At 46.8% G+C, this 19,593-nt stretch overlaps 1 protein-coding gene across 1 annotated transcript in view; it reads left to right on the forward strand.

Annotated features, from left to right (window-relative positions):
- Nucleotides 1-19,593, forward strand: part of Rasgrp1 (RAS guanyl releasing protein 1) — a 65,070-nt gene extending 45,477 nt beyond the window's left edge. The window contains exons 6-16 of the mRNA XM_050133047.1: nucleotides 2,390-2,636; nucleotides 3,514-3,630; nucleotides 5,324-5,599; nucleotides 7,374-7,454; nucleotides 8,608-8,712; nucleotides 9,478-9,587; nucleotides 10,228-10,372; nucleotides 11,385-11,421; nucleotides 12,066-12,218; nucleotides 15,128-15,510; nucleotides 17,715-19,593. Of these exons, the coding sequence (XP_049989004.1) occupies nucleotides 2,390-2,636; nucleotides 3,514-3,630; nucleotides 5,324-5,599; nucleotides 7,374-7,454; nucleotides 8,608-8,712; nucleotides 9,478-9,587; nucleotides 10,228-10,372; nucleotides 11,385-11,421; nucleotides 12,066-12,218; nucleotides 15,128-15,510; nucleotides 17,715-17,849 (1,789 nt within the window). The 3' untranslated portion in view covers nucleotides 17,850-19,593. The remainder of the gene's footprint in view (nucleotides 1-2,389; nucleotides 2,637-3,513; nucleotides 3,631-5,323; nucleotides 5,600-7,373; nucleotides 7,455-8,607; nucleotides 8,713-9,477; nucleotides 9,588-10,227; nucleotides 10,373-11,384; nucleotides 11,422-12,065; nucleotides 12,219-15,127; nucleotides 15,511-17,714) is intronic.

The following is a 19,593-nucleotide window of genomic DNA, read 5'->3' on the forward strand; positions in this document are numbered from 1 at the left end:
TCTGGGAAGTCCTAAAAATAAAACAAATATGGCCAGTCTTTCTAAAACATACTTAAATTCCTGAAACGGTGCCGGCATGGCCGGCATTACCATACTTCTGGAAGCAAACTGCTTACCTAACTCATGCTGCTGGTATAGCCAAGCAGAGCAAAGGAAGAGAGAGCTGAAGGGAGAGAGGGGGCTTTACTTAACCATCAGCAACCGTCCCGGCACATCCTGTTCTCACTACGGTCCTCACAACTAACTCCACAGGACACCCGAGACACTGTTCCACACAAGAGAGCTTGTCACTGTGTTAGCTGCAACCTGCTGTCCCTGGCCAATGTGCTTTTCTGAAACGTGACACACTTATTCCACTCAGGCGCCCCTCCCTCCCCCAGGGACCGTCTTCAGTTTTCGCTCTGACGCTAGTCAGTACTTTGCTGCTGCCTTAGAATGACCTGTGTTCCCCAGGTGGAGGGTGGAGGGTCACGGGATTGACTTGAGCAAGGGCCACACAGCTTATTCCAGTGGAGGCTCAGGTCTCCCAGTCACTCAGCCCCAACTTCCTGAGCCCAGATGGCAGAGATTATGTCATAGCTTCTCCCATAACACCCTGACTGCCATCGCCCAACCAGAGACCCAAGAGCTTCCCCTTGGTGCTGGATCCAAAGGCTCCCCAGTGCCAACTACCTAGTTTCCTCCTGGGCACCCCCCAGATAAAGCACTGGGCCCCCATTGTGAGGCTGGGAATTTTCCAGTTAACCCACCTCCCGGGTCCCAAGGCTAGACAGAGCTGAAAGCCTTTGAAAAGGGAACGTTATCACATTGGAAATCAGAGCTGTGCCGGAGAAACTGGCAGAGCCGTCCTGGGCCTGCGTGATGTCTGCTTGATGCCGGTGCTCAGCTGTGGGGAGGCAGAAGTGGCAGGGAGGAGAAGGAATCAGAGCCAGCCTCTCTGGGTGGAACAGTGTTCTGTTTACAGATAAAAGCCTTCTCTCCTTTGAGTGCCACGGCCCCTTCATAGAAGGCTTTTTCAGTGGGTTCTTGTTTGCTTTTATTTTTCCTATGCAGTTACAAATAGTAACTTTCCCTCCAACATTGGGGAAATGTAGCTCCGCTGTGATTTTTTTTTAGCCCTTTATGGGAAAACTTTATCTCGTGGATAATTCTCTCTCTTTAAAGAGACAAATGGATTGAACTTATTTCGAGTGAGAAGGGACATAGTGCATTCGTCGTAATGAGGGTGAACACTTCCTCTTAGAGCCAGGAAGATCTTTGCTTGCTGTGGCAGCCCTCACCGCTCTTCTAAAGAGCGCTTTTGTCCCACTGGGATATGTCCACCTGCCAGCAATAGCAGCACCATGGATGGAGATCGGTTAATGGGCATCTGTTTTATTTAGGCAAAACAGACATTCATGTGCTCTCTCTCTCTCTCTCTCTCTCTCTCTCTCTCTCTCTCTCTCTCTCTCTGTGTGTGTGTGTGTGTGTGTGTGTGTGTCTGTGTGTGTGTGTGTGTAGTCTCGAAAGTTGGTTTTCCACCACACCACAAGTCTAACAGGTGTGAGTAGTGGGAGTGGCCAGTCTTCCTCCGGTTGGAATTCCCATCATCTCTGGAGCACTAGAAAAGTAGCACAGCCCGGCATGCGCTGGCGCTTGGATTGGTCCTGATGCTTCGCTCACATTCTACTAGCTATCTGACCTGCCCACCCCGGCTTTCCAAGCACATCACCACAGCCTCCCATAGCAGTATCCCGGGAGACTGGGTTCTTCTTCACTGCTGAAGCTGAGAGATTCTTGTAACAGAGACATGTCAGCTACAATCATCACTTAGACCACACAGTCCCTTTGATATCAATGGGACACTTGCAGTCCCATTCTTGTCCATAGCTAACGCTACTGACAGGTTGGGAAAACAAGGTCACTGTGTATCTATTTAGCTGTGTTTCAGGTACCTGGGCCCCTGCTCAGGGTAGTTCAGACAGGCTAGTGTTAGCATGATCTTCCTGTTAGCACTACTACATGTTTGTGTGGAACTGTGCTTCTATACCATGGGTTGTCTCGGTGTTTATAGCAGGCTCGTGTCCTAAGCAGGGAGGTTTTATGATCACAGCTTTTGTAGACAGCAGATGGAAAGAGAAGGTTCTAGAAGGAGAATTGTGTTCTCCAACTGGAGATTCACAGCTAGAACTGATAAACATTTGCTACTGTGCTGTGCTCTGTTCAGGAGGGAGAAAACCATCTTCTCAAGTATGTCGTTTGGGTTAATTACTTGTATCCATCCTTGTGTGCCTAATGGACGTCATACAGAGAGATCCCAATGTGACCTCCCATCCATCGTTCTTTGTGACCTGGTAGCAAAGATGCCAGGGTGGTAGCCACAGACTTGTTCGCCCATACTGGTTCCCAGCCACCACCGAGCAGAGCTGATGTGCCCCTCAGAACTCCAAGAATACCTGATAGTTGTCTTTTTTTCCCTCCAGTTCTCTGATTATCAAAATTACCTCGTAAATAGCTGCGTGAAGGAGAACCCCACCATGGAGCGGTCCATCGCCCTGTGCAATGGCATCTCCCAGTGGGTACAGCTGATGGTGCTCAGCCGTCCCACCCCACAGCTGCGCGCAGAGGTCTTCATCAAGTTCATCCACGTGGCTCAGGTAAGTGGCTGGACTGAGATCCTAGGCCTGGGGTAACTGACTTCTTCCTTTTACCTGGAGTCCAGCGTGTCAGAGTTGTGTCCCCTCTGACCCACAATGAGGCGTGTGCATCTTCTGTTGTCTCCTGGTCTAGACATGCAGCTCTTCTTCGTTCTCACCCAAGAGCAAAGTGGAAGGCCATGTGGACCACGTCAAGATCAAGACTCAGCACTGCAATGCTTTTTCAGGAGACACATGAGCTTCTCATAACTAGCCATATGGCCAGCAGATGGGCAGAGCCAGGCCAGCCTGAGTTGTCTTAGGTTCTTGAGTTGAGGCTCTGTGAATAGAATGGTCGATGTTTGAGGGGAAGAGATCCTAACTTCTCTTCCCCAGCTATTTTATCCTTCACTGGCATAAGATCACACATAAGATCCTCAACAATAAGCCTGGCAATAGGATAAAGGCAATACGGTTGTGCCTGTTACATTTTCCAACCCAGAATGGCCTGCACCAGTATTTCCCCAAGTTTGGAAGTGGCCCACCTGCTCTGATATTTATTAAAGACAGATGTGACATACTTTCTAAGCCTATCCCCAGTCTGGGGAGCCAGAAGGTATGGGGTTGGCTCCAGACATCTTAAGTATGTACTCAATGATCCTTAGACACCAACGATTTAGATGATAGTTCACAGATCAGATACCACGAAAGAGAGGCACGTGGCCTCCCTGCTGATCTCGGATCTGGTCTAGAGGTCAATAAAAAGGGAGAAAACTGAAGCCCCTGGCTGTTAGTCTAACATTATACGGAAAATGTGCAGCACAGAGATGTCGCCTCTACCCCCCCCCCGTGTGATGACATGTACAGTGACTCTGTTGTCATGTGTCCTGTGTCACAGAAGCTCCACCAGCTGCAGAACTTCAACACGCTGATGGCTGTGATCGGGGGGCTGTGCCACAGCTCCATCTCCAGGCTCAAGGAGACAAGTTCACATGTCCCGCATGAGATCAATAAGGTCAGTGACCTGTGTGTTCCGGGGCCCCGAAGACTACATACCCCTGCTCAACCCAGCTAGGGACAGGCAGGCAAACCCTAAGGAAGTCAGGATGCATGAGTCACAGACCTGAGAGTGTGTGAGATTCTTCCCAGCCGCAGTGTCACTGTCCCTCTCTCTGCCAGACCACTTAGAAGAAATAACGTGTGCCTCTTCCCTGTGCCTACAAGGCATCAAATGTTCAATACTCTCCTAGTCTCTCCTCACTTCGGAATGTTTCACCCCAACAAATAGAAGCTCAGTTGCTCATAGTGTGTGTCAGATGTATTTATGCAGTGGAAGCCTGGAGCCCTAGCTCACTCAGCACACTTGCAGATTTTCTGGATCCTTGAATTTCCAGAGCTGGAAATGTACTCTTTAGATATGGTATTGTTGAGAAGGGCCTGGTCACCGAGCTGCATCCCCTGGTCACTTGCTACTGTTTTATGACATGGCTTACTCACAATGGTTTTCCCGAAGTGTCTCATGGACTGTCCCGCATTCTTAGTTAGATGTCACAGGATATCCTTAATCTCCATGGCAGAGGGTTGCTGGTGTACGTACCGCCCACCGTGATGTGGTGAGCCATGCATGGCACGGGCTAGGTAATGATGGCTGTTTGAGCGCTGTCATCTCGTGTCTCGGGACTTTGCTATCCACAAATCATAAACATCCTAACCTGGAAGAGGGGATTCTTTATAGGGAAAGATTCCTGAGTCTCGATATCCCTGTCCATTTATCCCGTGTATTCATCCTCCTTACAAGGAGTCCCTTTTAATTAGCCCCTCCCTTCGCCATGCTGGACCCATGAGAGGCCCCTTCCCTATGGCTGGGTACCCAGAAATGTCTTCAGTCACCTTTTCATTCCCAACAGTTCTACTGAACTGTTACTGAAAAGATCGCTTAGGTATCAGAAACCATGGAAACACTAACAAAAATTAATATATCTTACATCCCGCTGTTCATCTCATCTCATGGGTTCACATAGCTCACACTTGCCCGCAGTATTTGACAAAGGGATGACGGGGGAATCTCTTGCTGTCTCGGGATGACTGAGTGGGCACAGTCCAAGCCTCTACTCCCTCACTATATAGACATGGCTCTTGTTAAAGAGAATTTGGCATAGAGTCTAATATGGTTATTACATGTGTTTGAGAAGACACTCTGGCTGCTCCCTTTAGGCATGGGCCCATTTTGAGAATCTTGAGCCACAGAATAGTAACCTGCCCTCCCCAAATAAAACACAGCTTCCCAGGCCAGCAGCTAAGGCTATGCCTGCTGACCTCACAAGCTGGACACGATTCAACATGATGCTTCTGGAGGCTTCCAAGGACAGCAGGGAAGGCAACTTAGAGTTTGGGGTTCCGAAGACACTTATTTACCGTGTGTCCTCCTGCACCTCTAATTGTTGTGTCAAGAGCTTATATTAGTTCTAAGAATAAATCGTTTTGATATAAAATGATAAAATCGAGGAACACATACTTCGGTTATGACTATGCTCTGACATTTGACGTGGCTGGAGTTTTAATTTGAGAGTTGTAATAGCTACAAATGAGATGCGTCATGCATGGTTCAATGAATGCAGGATGGGGTAAAATCACGGCGGACATGCGCGTAAGCAAGGTGGCATACTCGGCCTCACAGGCATCTGTGACCAGTCTGCTCTGCTTTGTAGGTTCTGGGTGAGATGACTGAACTGCTGTCCTCCTGCAGAAACTATGACAACTACAGGCGAGCCTATGGGGAGTGCACCCACTTCAAAATCCCCATCCTGGGGGTGCACCTCAAGGACCTCATTTCCCTGTATGAAGCCATGCCCGACTATCTGGAGGACGGGAAGGTGAACGTCCAAAAGCTCCTGGCCCTTTACAATCATATCAATGAACTGGTCCAGCTGCAGGAGGTAGCCCCACCACTGGATGCCAACAAGGACCTGGTGCACCTGCTAACGGTGAGATCCCCATGGGAGAATAATTACTACGTACTAGCTATGTGCCGGGTCCATTCGACTTCCTTTCCCATACACTGCCAGCTCCTCTTTAGGAATGGGATACGGAGACACAAAGTTCAGCTTCGCAGAGGAGCTGACATTGTTAAGCAATAGAGGCCTCAACTTAGAATCGAGCTGGAGAGTGGGACCCAGGAGGCTTTTCTTTTAAGCACTGTGCCTTGTAGACTTCTAGGGGTGTGCTCCTACTCTTGCAAAAAGCTGTCCCTAAGCTTTCAAGGTGGAGCTGATAGCAAATCAGACGCAAACCTTGGTCACTAGTGGAGACAGCTTGTTCTCACTAAATACAATAAGGCAGGGGTAAAAAACAAACAAAGCAACAAAACCAGCTAGTTTCAGCTTAGATCTCTGTGCCTGGACACATCCCAGCCAAGGGTGGGTGTGGGGAGTGGAGATCAGCTTTGCAGTGGGTGCGGGTGACATCTGCTGCACTTCCAAACTTGTGATGCTTCAGAGCGCTAGCTGCACGGATGTGGGCCTATGCTCTCCAATCTGCTCCCTCCTCTCTGAACTCTAAGGGGCCAGTCTTGGGGTGATCCAAACCTCCTGTTCTAAAATTACACAAGTTGAAACCTGGCTTCTCTGTCCCCAGTGGGAGGAATGGTGGCCAGGGTCTCTTCCTGCCTCACAGAGCATGGTGATGGAGCCAAGGCTTCACCCCCAGCTTGGGTGCAGTTTGGGGGTTGAAACCCTCTTTCTTTAAACAAGTGACTTTGGCGAGTCTCGCACACCAACACACCAACATCAAGTCTTTAGAGATGCATAGATAATAAATCACAAATAAAGAGAACACCTTAGAACTTGGTCAGTATTTAAGAACATTCTAACAGGAACGAATTAAAGTTTTCCCTATCAAAGTAGCAGGATTTTCATTTTATATTTGTTTGTATGTATACGTGTTTGTCTGTGCACAAGATGGAGCAATGGCTCACACGTGCACTCACACACATGCACACATGCACATGCACACACACACACACACATGTGCTCACATGCCATGGTGTGGGTATGGATGTTAGAAGACAACTTTGTGAAGTCGTTTCTCTTCTTCCAGCTTTATCGTGGTTCCAGAAACTAAGCTTAGGTCTCCAAGCTTCCACAGCAAGTGATTTTACCTGCAAAGGCATCTTACTGGCCCCAACTTAGTGTTTTCCAAACTGCTGAGTCTGGAGAGATGACTCGTGGTTAAGAATACTTGCTGCACTTACAGATGACCAGGGTTCGGTTCCCAGCATCCACATGGTGATTCCCAACCATCAGTAACTCCAGCTCTAGGGAAACTAATGCCTTCTTCTGACCTCTGTAGGCATAAGCACACCATGCACACATACTTGCATGCAGACATAGTGCTCAAACATACAAGAAAATGAATACATCTAAAAACAAACAAAATCCCTGCTAAGCACTAAGAAAATGGGCTGGAGAGATGGCTCAGCGGTTAAGAGCACTGGCTGCTCTTCCAGAGGTCCTGAGTTCAATTCCCAGCAATCACGTGGTGGCTTACAACTACTTGTAGTAAGATATGACGCCCTCTTCTGGCCTGCAGGCAAACAGAACATGTCTACAGGCATGCAGACAGAACACTGTATATATAATAAATAAACCTAAAAAAAATGGAAAAGAAAACAAACCACTGGGAAGATGTAGCCAAGAATAAGACCTCAGCTCTAGGAAAGGTAGTGTTCTGGAAATGAACCATATTCTGCTTCAACTGCAGTTATCCCTGGATCTGTACTACACAGAAGATGAAATCTATGAGCTCTCCTATGCCCGCGAACCAAGGAACCACAGAGCCCCGGTAAGTTTCTCATCCTGATGCTGAGTGTAAATTCCTTCTCAAGAAGCTGGGCTTCGGTTGCTTACTAAGTGTATGGTTTGTGCTGTGTGCTCAGCTTTGGGCAAGGCTTCTCAACATACACGTAACACATAGTTCTTATCCATCAGCAGCTTTTTGTTGAGACCAAGGGACCCCTGTGTGAACAGGAAATGACGTGTGCCCAATGGGGGTGGGGTCAAATCTGTCAGAGGCAGTGTTACGAAGCACGGTGCTGTCTCCCTCCTGTCAAAGGGTCCCCATGTCTCGTTTCTAAAACGGGGTGATAACAGCAACACTCACACTAAAAAGCAAAATTCATAAAACTTCCTGCCATGGTAGAAAGAAAAATGTCAGTGGCCTGTGGCGTTCTGGGTTTGGAAGGTACTAGATCTTCTGAACTCCTGTGCCCAGTAGGACTCAAAACAGCACCAAGTCCTGGTTTTGCACACAGTAGGACCATTACAGGTTACCTGAGCCTGCCTCTCTTACTGACAAGTAAGCAGCAGAATTCTTTCCATCTCCTAGAAGGCTTCCTAACTCCCCAAGCGAGAAGGACTTGAGGGAAGAGAGTTGCCTACCCACAAGAAATCCATTTTTGTTGTTGTTGTTGTTATTTGTTTTGGGTTGCTAAATCCCATTGCCTCTATAGAATGGTCAGGAGGATCCATACCCAGGGCACTAGAGGTGTTTCAGAAGAAGGATCAGCAACTTCTATTTTCAGGGGAATTTTAATTGGGGCCAAGGTTCAAATTATCTACAACAGATTCTCTCTCAGCATATGCAGAGTGCATTTCTTCCTTGTACATCTTGCTGTCTTGATTAGCTTTTCCTCATCCGTCTCTACTAAAATGGGACTGGAGCACAGGGGCAAAGGGCATGATTCATGTTAACCTTTGTTGATACATCTGAGAAAAGAGCCAATGGAGAGGAGCCTGGAAGTCAGGCCCACTGAGGAGCGAAATTGTCTGCAGCTGGGGGTCCCGTAGGCGCTCTTTAGAAACCTATTGGCCAAGCTAATCCAGACAGATTCCGACTGTGTGCTCTTTCTTCTGCCACGGCACACAGTCAGATGTCGCGAAAGGAAGGAGCCCTGTTAACCTGTGTCAGTCACAAGGGTTTCCCTATTCCATTTTAGCCACTGACTCCTTCGAAGCCGCCAGTTGTAGTGGACTGGGCCTCTGGAGTGTCTCCCAAACCAGACCCAAAGACCATCAGCAAACATGTCCAGAGGATGGTGGATGTAAGTACCCATTTCAGCAGACAAAAATCACAGTATAGCCTGCTTTAATTTTAGGATGTGGGGAAGAGAAGGGGCCAGGGAGATAGAGACATGGAGGTGAGGATGCTCAAACCTGTTCCCTTGGGAACACAAAGCTGCTCACTCCACACACGGTGGCTGTAGGACATTTCAGAGGAAATAATGTCAACACACTGGTCTCCAGTGGGCGGGTTTGCCATGCTTAAAAGGCCCTTGCAGGGGAACATATGATTAAAAGTTACTGGTTAATATGTGGCCAATGTCAGCATATAATAATGCTAAGAAGGAGGATGGGAAACTTGGCACCGCTTGGTCTGGCTAGCTGCTAAGGAAGGGGATGGACTGCATGCTGTCTTCCCACTCCAGTCACACATGCAGAACAACGAGGAGCACAGGACTCGAGAACACTTCCAATTGGGAAGGAAAGAGAGACCTGCAGGGAGGGCAGAGTGGAGGGAGAACGCCCATCCTCTACCCCATGGAGTAGCTGTGTGCAGCAGCCAGGGCGTGGCACAGTTGATATTTACAGGTTGAGAGCACCTAGGCACCCTGTAGCGGCTGGGAGAGCAGAGGCCCAGGATGTGCCCTGCTGCGCCAGTGCCACAGTTGAGGGGTCACAGCTCAGCGCTGCTCTTACTTAGGCTGCTGCCGAGCTCTTATGTATCCGCCCCCTTGTCATTTAGCTACAGGGATAGGTGATTGCTTTCCTTCAGTAAAGGGAAGAAATCTTTTTTTTTTTTTTTTCAGTCTGTCTTCAAGAACTACGATCTCGACCAGGATGGCTACATCTCGCAGGAGGAGTTTGAAAAGATTGCCGCAAGCTTTCCATTTTCCTTCTGCGTGATGGACAAAGACAGGTGAGGGTGATGCATGGGACTGTGGAAGCAGTCGCTGAGCAACTTGCAAACATGTGTGCTGCCAGGCTTAGATGGTATATCCTGGAAGCAAATGCCGCCATCAAGTGAAGACCTCACGCCTGTACCCTGGGCTGCTGCAGCCCGTGATAATCCATAAGCTTTCTGAAAAGACTCCCAAAGACTCCCAGTGCCACCAGCTTAGGAGAAACACTGGGCCTTCCTTCCTGCTTTGGCGTTACAAACCATGGAAGAACTCATAGTTCTATCAATATTTCCTGTGTTTTTCTTGTGGCTCTAAAAGCTTTATCCCAGTTCTCCACAGAAAAACAAACTCTTGGCCGTGGGTTCTACACATGGCTTTCTGTCTCAAGTCAGACACGGGAGCAGGAGGCCTTTGCTTGCCTATACACACATTAACATTGCACAGCTTCCCCTTCAGTCCTGAGTACTCGGATCCGTGTGGCCATTTACCACCAGTGATAAGCAGTCAACTGCCTCACTCCCAGCCCATGCTATCCTGCACCCTAACGATGAGGAGAACTCAAGGAAGCAGCCACGGGAAGGACAGAAGGGAAGGCTAGGTCCAAAGGCTGGAAACCTTCCTTCCCATACTCAACGCCTTGCCTGTCATTCGCTGCAGGGAAGGCCTCATCAGCAGGGATGAGATCACAGCCTACTTCATGAGGGCCAGCTCCATCTATTCCAAGCTGGGCCTGGGCTTTCCTCACAACTTTCAAGAGACCACCTACCTGAAGCCTACTTTCTGTGACAACTGTGCTGGCTTTGTAAGTCACTCTTAGAGTGTCAGAGCTGAACGTGGTGTGTGTGTGTGTGTGTGTGTGTGTGTGTGTGTGTGTGTGTGTCTGTGTGTGTTGGGCGGTATATGCAGGACAGTTTAAACAAGTAAGACGCGCACGGTCTCAAAATCCTTACATAATCACTCCGGCTCAGAACCCAAAAGAACACCCAGAAAACACAATCCTCTATGGACTTAGCCTGCATCTAATTTCTTCCTGCTTTTTTTTTTTCTTCCCTGGTGCATTAAAGTTCTGGAATAAATGGTACAGAAATGTGGAGTTGGAATGTGCCTGTTAAAAGTGTTCCATGCTGTGTCAGATGTGAGAAGATAAACACTCCCTTCCCCTTTCAAAAGAAACAACTTGCCTGCGGTCCAGTGGGCACTCCACACCCCACAGGGTGGCCCTGGCTAAACCCAGGGTGTCACAGAACAGACACTAGAAAGATATGGCAGTGGAAGAGAGACTTATGGAGAAGAGTGAAGGTTGGTAGGACAGGGGGAAGGATAAAGGAGGATGGGACAGAGGAATGAGTGTGACCACAATGTATTACATACATGGGGGAAATCATCCCAAAGTGATCTTATCTCAGAGGTTACCTGAGTGCTGCCTGCCCTCTGTCCCAACCCAACTAATAGTTTTCGGCAAACCCAAGTTTCTGACACAGGATGTCATACTCAGTCCTCAGGAGCCTGTTGGCCTGGATTCATCCACATCTGGCCTGCAGAGCACTGGGGTGTACAGAGCTTTTGTATAGGTAGCAGGACCAAGAACCAGGACATGAGACAGCTACCAGGGTCTACCCATTGATAGACAGAAAATGAATGCTAGCAGGGTCTACCCATTGATAGGCCGTAGAAGGAAGACAGATAGAGAATCAATGCTACCAGGCTCTAGTCATTGGTAGGCAGTAGAACAAAGACAGAGAATGAATGCCAAGGCACAGGCTCAAACCAGGCAGATGAATGACTTGCGCCATATTGTCTTCTTTACCTTGTAGCTCTGGGGAGTGATCAAGCAAGGATATCGCTGTAAAGGTAAGTCCCAGTTTGGGGAAATGGAATCACTTCCCTTGTCCAACAAATTCCCCTTGGTAACATTCATTTGGACTAAATGCATAGTAGTTATCCATTTAGTCCAAACATTCTTGGCTACATTCAGAGCCTCGTGTCCAAACAAGAGAATCCTAAGAGGAATTGTTGCCAGCCAAGAGAGAGATGCCCATGAGATTAGTCAGGTAGTTTTGCTCTACAAGACCCTCTCTCTGCCTCAGTTGCTCTGGAAATACAGATGGCCACGCTCCTTGTAGAAGCCTGGAAAGATAGCTCTTGCTCAAGGAAAGGGAATCACCCTAGGTAAGGTTACTACAGGACCAGTCAGCTTTTCTTTTTTCAAGCACCTCAGGACCTAATTTTCCAGGTCAGCATCTCTTTTCTTGATGAGATGATGCTTAGTTCTGAGACTCATTGGTACAGTGGTGACAAGCTCTGGGGTTTGCCACGGAGGTTAAGAATCAGGAGGTCATCTTCCCTAGATCCCTTAGGGACGCCAGGTGTCCTAGCTCCAGAGGCTAGACCAGCTGAGTTTGACAAGAAAGCAGTGCATGAATTTGGTTGTGAGAGAGATGCGAGGAAAAGTGAGCGGAGGACTTGTGAGCTGAGTGTGAGTGTCTTGTCCACAGACTGCGGGATGAACTGCCACAAACAGTGCAAAGACCTGGTCGTGTTCGAGTGCAAGAAGAGAATCAAGAGCCCAGCGGTATCCACGGAGAACATCAGCTCCGTGGTGCCGATGTCCAACCTTTGCCCACTGGGAACCAAAGATCTGCTCCATGGTAAGCAGGAACCGGGGACATTTGCCATGGGTATGCACAGAAAGGGTCAAGTCTGGCGGGTAAGAAAGATCACCTCGATTGCTGTGCCATGGCTGATTCGTCATGGATTTTAACTCCCTGGATTGCTATAAGAGAGCGGAAGTTAGACAAAGAAGTCATCAGGTGCTACTGGGCACCGACACCAAGGGCAGGTATGGACTTCCTGCCATGATAGCATCCCATGTTAATTCTCTTCCTCTATCCTTAAACCCCAGCCAGAGGCAGAGAGAATGAGCGTATAGCATGCATAGCATGCCGTGTGAAGGTAACATGCTATGTAAAAGGGACAGCTGTGCTCAGAAACAAAGACTACTATCTCCATAGCTCAGAAACGTCCTGAGAACATACTATCAGCAGAAGCTGAAACAACACTAGTAGACGCTGAAAACGTGGTTTTCTAGACCCTGTTTCCAGGAGGCAGACGCAGCTGAGAATTTGGTTTCTGCAGTTTAACAGAGACCACTATGCACGAAAAGTGACCAAAACTAGACTCATTGCTAATAACCCAGAAAGGAGCCTCAGAAAACCATGTGACTGGCCCTTAGGGCCGGCGGCAGGAAGTAGGCTTATGCATGGGTTCAATACGCATCATCCCTAAGAGGAACCTCGCCCATTAAATTAACACCCGGTCCGAGACTGAGAACCTTGAGAGATCAGGTGAAGAAAAACGATTAAAATTCTAAAATCAGAAAAGTAAATACAAAAAAAAAGCGGGGGGGGGGGGGAGAGGAACTCTAGAGATATGCTTGGAGAGGAACCAAAAACAACCGAGAGGAATCAGGGGCTAAGCCAGAATTGTCACCACTGACCCTGCATATGGTAAAATGCAAGCAAAGAGTGGTTAGGAAACTACCTGAAGCAAGTACATCAGAGACTCCCTAGGTCTGGAGGGCACAGGAGCAGAAAGGACGTGTCTAGTAGGGATTTGAAAGATACCCACTGAACTGGTCATCAGGAAGCAGCCGTGTGAGCCAGCTTAGGTCCTGTGGAGTAACTCAGTATATTTGGGTCATATTTGCTGAAGGTCCTGCACTGTATAGGATGGATGCTGTCATGTGAAAGAGAAAGGGTAAAGAATATGGGACTGGATGGGAAGTGATAGACGACATCTATGCCTTCTTCTAGCCCCAGGCATAAGACAGGCACAAAAGAATCCCTTTTTAAATTTAGCAATGAGAAAAATGTATCATTTTATTTTATTTTATTTGGGGGGGGGATTCGAGACAAGGTTTCTCTGTGGTTTTGGAGCCTGTCCTGGAACTTGCTCTTGTAGACCAGGATGGTCTCGAACTCACAGAGATCTGCCTGCCTCTGCCTCTCAAGTGCTGGGATTAAAGGCGTGCGCCACCACCACCCGGCCAATGTATCATTTTAATACACATGTATCACCAACGAAACAACAAAAAACCTTTCTCATACATAAAATCACTTTATTCCCTACACTCTGGAAAATAAGATATATTCCAACTCTATTTAATGAAATAAACAGAATCCAAAATGTGTTTATTAATAAATGAGATATAGACCCTAATTACTTTGCAAAGAGTTCAAAATTTGCGCTGAGTCTTTACAAAAGGTAAACTTGGATGACCTCCAGTTTATCTTCCCACATGACTCAAATAGATCCACTAATCTTACTCTACTTCTTTGGGAAATTCCTCCTTTAGTTAATATTTCCAGGCTGTGTCTCAGGCAGGGATATTGGCTAAAAGAAAACCAGATGGCTGGTTTGTCCTTACCCCTGCACAATCAAATAAGGGTAATAAATTTTAGAATATACTCCACAAAACTAATCCTGCCACCTCACCATTAATCTGTGCCAATGCACAAGTGAGTTCCACAGGGAGTTCCTACTGTCTTGAGCAGCAGTCCCGTACCTGGATCAAACTCTGAGCCATAGCTCTCACCCTGAGTCCACAGAAAGCATTTATGGAATGTTGGAGGAAGGGCCACTTGGTCATTCCCAGCTGCTCAGCCCCAAAATAATCACACAAAAACTGTATTAACTAAATCACATTAGCTCTAACTTCTTATTGGCTAACATCTTAATTTAACCCGTCTCCACTAATCTGTGTATCATCACGTGGCAGTGGCTTACCGGCAAAGTTTCAGCATGTCTGACTCTGGCTACAGCTCCATGGCATCTCTCTCTCTCTCTGCCTTCCTTCTCCCAGCATTCGGACCAATTTTCCCCACCTACCTAAGTTCTGCCCTATCAACAGGCCAAGGCAGTTTTTTTTATTCATTAACCAATAAAAGCAACACATAGACAGAAGGACCTCCCACACAATGGAACATTCTGTCCATATGTTTATCCCACCATCTTTAGAAGCGCTAGGAAACCTTGCTACATTGAGGCAGGGATTCTAACTCACAGAAACAGTGGCTATCTGGGTAACTTTTGTGCAAACAGAAAAGATGTTTGAGGAGCTGGAGGGATGGCTCAGAGGTTAAGAGCACTTGTTGCTCTTGAAGAAACCTGAATTTAGCTCCCAGCATCCACATAGTATCTCACAACCACCTCTAACTCCAGTTTTAGGGTATCCAAAACCCTCTTCTGACCTCCACAGACACTGCATGCATGTGGTGTACATATATACATACATACACACATACATGATACAGGCAGAACATCATACACACAAAAAAAATCTTTTAAAGAGGTAAAAAAGGAAAGATGTTCTTTCCTTAGTGTAGATGAATCCTGACACAAAAATCTCTGGTTTTCGGCTCCTACTGTGCCTGACATTGCATGTCTGAAAACAGAGGGTGCTTGGAAGCGGGACTCCTGAAATAAGAAAGGTCTGTTTGAGACAGATGTTGAGAACTGAACTATATCTGAGAGCACTAACAAACATGTCTCCCCACAGCACCCGAGGAAGGAGCGTTTATATTTCAGAATGGGGAGGCTGTGGACCACAGCGAAGACAGCAAGGACCGGACCATCATGCTCCTGGGGGTGTCCTCCCAGAAGATCTCAGTGCGGCTGAAGAGGACTGTTGCCCACAAGACCACCCAGACGGACCCGTCCGCTTGGGTCGGCGGCGAGATGCCGGCTGGCCACTTAGTGCTGTCCTCCCCACGGAAGCCAGCCCAGGATGGTCTGTATGTGCTTCCCAGCCCCACATCCCCATGCCCCAGCCCAGTGCTGCTCCGGAAGCGGGCGTTCGTCAAGTGGGAGAACAAAGAATCGCTTATAAAACCCAAACAGGAACTTCACCTCAGACTCCGGACCTACCAAGAACTGGAACAGGTGCCTCTCTTCTCGCCACCCTCCTCCCTGAATTAGCTCTCCTGCTGAAATAAAGTCCAGTAGGGAAAGCAGAGGAGTGACGATTCAAACTTTGGTTACTAGCAGGATAAGTAAGCAGACAAGAAAAAGAAAGAAAGTTGCCAAATGTAGGCGATCTAAGTCATTTTCTTATCAAGGAAGAAAGGAGACATTAGCTTTAACAGTGTCTAGTTTTTACTAAGGAATGTTTTCTTGCCTGTTTCCCTCAGACATCATGATTTGTATCACGCTTGGAGACCTGTCAGTACATAAACCATCATCCACCTAGCGTCCCGTGCTTCTCTGAACAGTATGTCCAGTGAAGCCACCCACAAGGCGCTGGGACACTCCTCATTGTGCCCAGCAAGGTTCCTTCCCTGCCACGCCTGCAGGAGAGTCCGAGAGCTATGTGCTAGGCAACGTCTGTGCCTTAATTTGGTGACTGGAATGAAGAACATGGTAGCAGGAGGAGCACAGGACAAAAGAGCAACAGATTTTCTGGAAGAAAGCATGTCTTTTACTCAAAGTACCTTTAAAATGCGCGTTAGTGAACAAGTCAACTTGAGTTACGTTACCGTAGGAAAAGAAACTACCAAATGTCACCTTTTAGAACAATAAAAGAAATCTTGAAAGGAGAGTGTGATATAAGTAGAGGACTTGCTCTGAGACACCAAGACATTTCTTTTTTTTTTTTTTTTTTTTTTTTTTTTTTTTTTTTGTATTGCTTTTGTTTGTTGCTGTTTGGTTTTGGTTTTTCAAGACAAGAGTTTCCCTGTGTAGCCCTGGCTGTCCTGGAACTCACTGTGTAGACCAGGTTGGCCTCAAACTCAGAGATCTGCCTGCTTCTGCCTCCCAAGTATGGGGATCTAATCCCAGACATTCCTTATGCCAAATATTAAACACTGCAACCTGGTTGGTCTTTCTGTAAAATGCAGGGCTGGGAGTCCATGCTGAGGTTTCAAATCTTACATGCTTCTTACAGGCAGAATTACAGCTGTGGATATGCCATGAGGCACAGGTGACAGTCACCAGGGTCACAAACACTGATGATGTATCAGCTGCTTCTCTTTTCTTTTACCTGCATCACAGGGACCTGAGGACCAGAGTTCCCCACAAGCGTTTCAGAGGCACAATCATGTGCTCTGCTGTCCCGTTAGGGACCTGCCACGACTGGTCTTTAGGCCAATAATCCTCAACACAAGGAAGGCATCCAGCTAAACTAGGATTTAAAAGAGCATGCAATAAGGACAGCTGATTACAGCTGTATATTTCAATACACATTAAAGTAATGAATGTTATTTTGGTTCATGCCATAACTGAAATCAGCATGGGACCAAATAAAAAAAGGAATCGAAGACATTTGAGTCAGATACGCCTGGGCTCTAGGAGTATGTGTGAGCACTTTCTGCCCCCTATGGAGTCTACAGCTAGCACCTCTTTCCAGGGTGTGCATGAGGATTAAGCTTCCCTGTTTTCCCACAGCGGTGTCGGGCTCACAGCAAGTGCTCAGTCTCACAGAAGCTGGTCAACAGCACTCTGGGGGATTCTGTCTGAGAACCCAGAGGCGGCCCAGTTAACCAGACAGTGTACCTGTACTTTCTGATGTCCATGCAAGTCAGTCTGACATAAGAACACTTGCCTCAAAACCAGAAGCCTGGTGATGAACCCATGGCTCTACAGTTAAATTAATACCAACAAAACACTAAATCCCAGTGTGGGGGTGAGACAAAAGTCTTCCATCAAAAAGGCGAATTAGTTATCAGCAATGGGAGTTGCGAACTTAGGTTAAATTAACAACAACATCTCATTTCGCGGAGTTTTGAAGCACTGCTTTGCATAGCTGAGAGCAGACCGGACCACAGACTACTGTCTGCCAAGTGACGATGCCTGCTACACACTATCCGGGGGTTGTGTCTTCCTCCACCCACTTCCCAAGAATGGATTATTCTGTCTGCTAGCCACTCACATCTGTGATGTGATAACAAAGAGTAATTGCTATTTGCACATGTCCGTGATAGCTAGTGTGCTATTTTATACTCACAGCTAAATAACCACTTTGAAAATAGTTTCTAATTCTTAACCACGGTGAATAGGAAATGCCAATCAAATATAATACTCGTGCTACTGTAAGTGATTTCCCACTCGCCGCCTCTCTAGTGACGTGCCTTATTCTCATTTCTCTTTAGGAGATAAATACCCTGAAAGCTGATAATGATGCCCTGAAGATCCAACTCAAGTACGCACAGAAGAAGATAGAGTCCCTTCAACTTGCAAAAAGCAATCATGTCTTAGCACAGTTGGACCGGGGTAATGGCTCCTAATCCAGAAATCAAGAAACAGAATCTGTGGACGAGTATCCTGGGATCTCACTTCAAAAACATCGCAGAGGCAGAGGTTCGGGCAACTTCAGATTAACAGTCTTGAAAAGGGGCAAGCCAGCCACTGTTGCCAGTGTCATTGTTTTTCTACCTGACATACTCTTAATGTGAGTCACTGGTTTTCAGTCAGCTGACTCAATGGGAAGAAAAGCTCAAGTGTGTTAAGCTTTGAGCGCTCATATTCAAATCTCGTTCTTTCTTTACTGGAACCAACACCAAACGTGTGCTAAAAAAAGACCATCGTTTCCTGACAGTGTCTCGGGCAGTCTGCTTTACTGATCCGTAGATAAAAAGTCCCTGGAGGATCAACTTGTTGCCTTCCCCAAGGTTTCTGCAAACTGAAAATTTTACTTTAACCCAAAAGCCTGCACTTCATGGAAATACCCTAAAAGTGGTGACTTGGACATGCTTGCATGGTTTGTGAGACTGATTCCCTACTTCACTACCTCAGATCTGACCGAGCGCCTCCTCCCTTCCCTGTCCTTCCTCACCACCCCCTCCCTTGTTTGTAGGCACATCAGTCTACCTACCTAGAAGGGAACTGCTAGAGATGGAGCCCGATTTTAAATCCAGGACTTTTTAATTGAACTTGACATTACCCAATTGCAGGCCAACTCATAGCTCTAGGTCTTAGGCATCATGAAATACAAACTAAAACTCACTATCTACAAACAGCAATCACTATTTCATACACAGCTAATTAGCTAACACAAACGACATAAAAATGTTTGTTCAGATATTCTCTAGTGGGTACAACTAAGAATCCGTGACTTTTTAAAAGGAATGGTCTGGACAGTGTTTAATTCTTCATGGTCGAATTTCTCTCTCTCTCTCTCTCTCTCTCTCTCTTTAAGTAAACTATCTTAAGGTTTTCTTTTTAACTGAATTCATGCTTAACCTGTCTTACTTCTACTATCTAGAAATAAGCTAATGGACATGACGCTCTAATGGCTGACGGCATGTACATATGTATAGAATATGTAGATACACTATCAGGCATGCGTGTAGCTTGGACTTTCCTTTAGAGAATGCAGATGTGAATCAGACACCTTTTAGGAAATGACACAAATTCACACAGATAGTTCTCTTCGTTATAACACAAACTGCTAACAATGTGAATTGTATTCTTCTGCAAAACCACGAGTACCAGTCTCTGTGTATTCTATCACGAAAGGGTAAAAGTCAGCAGTTTTGACTTGTTGCCTGGGAAGCTATTCACAGAGTCTCCTGTCAGCTTCTTTTCATCTTTCAAAAGCATTTCATCTGAGTGTGTCCTTTGGGGGAGACTTTGCTTCCATGCTTAGAAGGTCTGGCACCATGCTAACTTGTAATCCATACACAGGACGAACAGCTTCCAAGACTACCATCTAACAAAATAAGTTCCAAACCTACAGCCAACCATGTCTCCAGAGGAATGCGAACCGTATGTGGTGCTGCCCCCTAAAGTACTCGGATCACTTACGTTTGTTTGGTGAAAGACCAATGCCCATTTGTGTACCTCTTTGTGGAGTTTAGTGACAAAGACCTGGCTTGTGGTTAAAGTTTCACTAGAACCACTTTACGCACAATTTCATCCTCATTCTATATAGAAACTTGGAAATTCACAAAGCATAGCGACCACCTCATACATACACCGCTAGCAGGTGTAATATGGAACAATTATTTGGAACAATTATGAGTAATGACA

Source organism: Alexandromys fortis, unplaced genomic scaffold (assembly GCF_014885135.2).
Source record: "Alexandromys fortis isolate MF-2015 unplaced genomic scaffold, M_Fortis_MF-2015_v1.1 scaffold_6, whole genome shotgun sequence".
Classification (NCBI taxonomy): domain Eukaryota; kingdom Metazoa; phylum Chordata; class Mammalia; order Rodentia; family Cricetidae; genus Alexandromys; species Alexandromys fortis.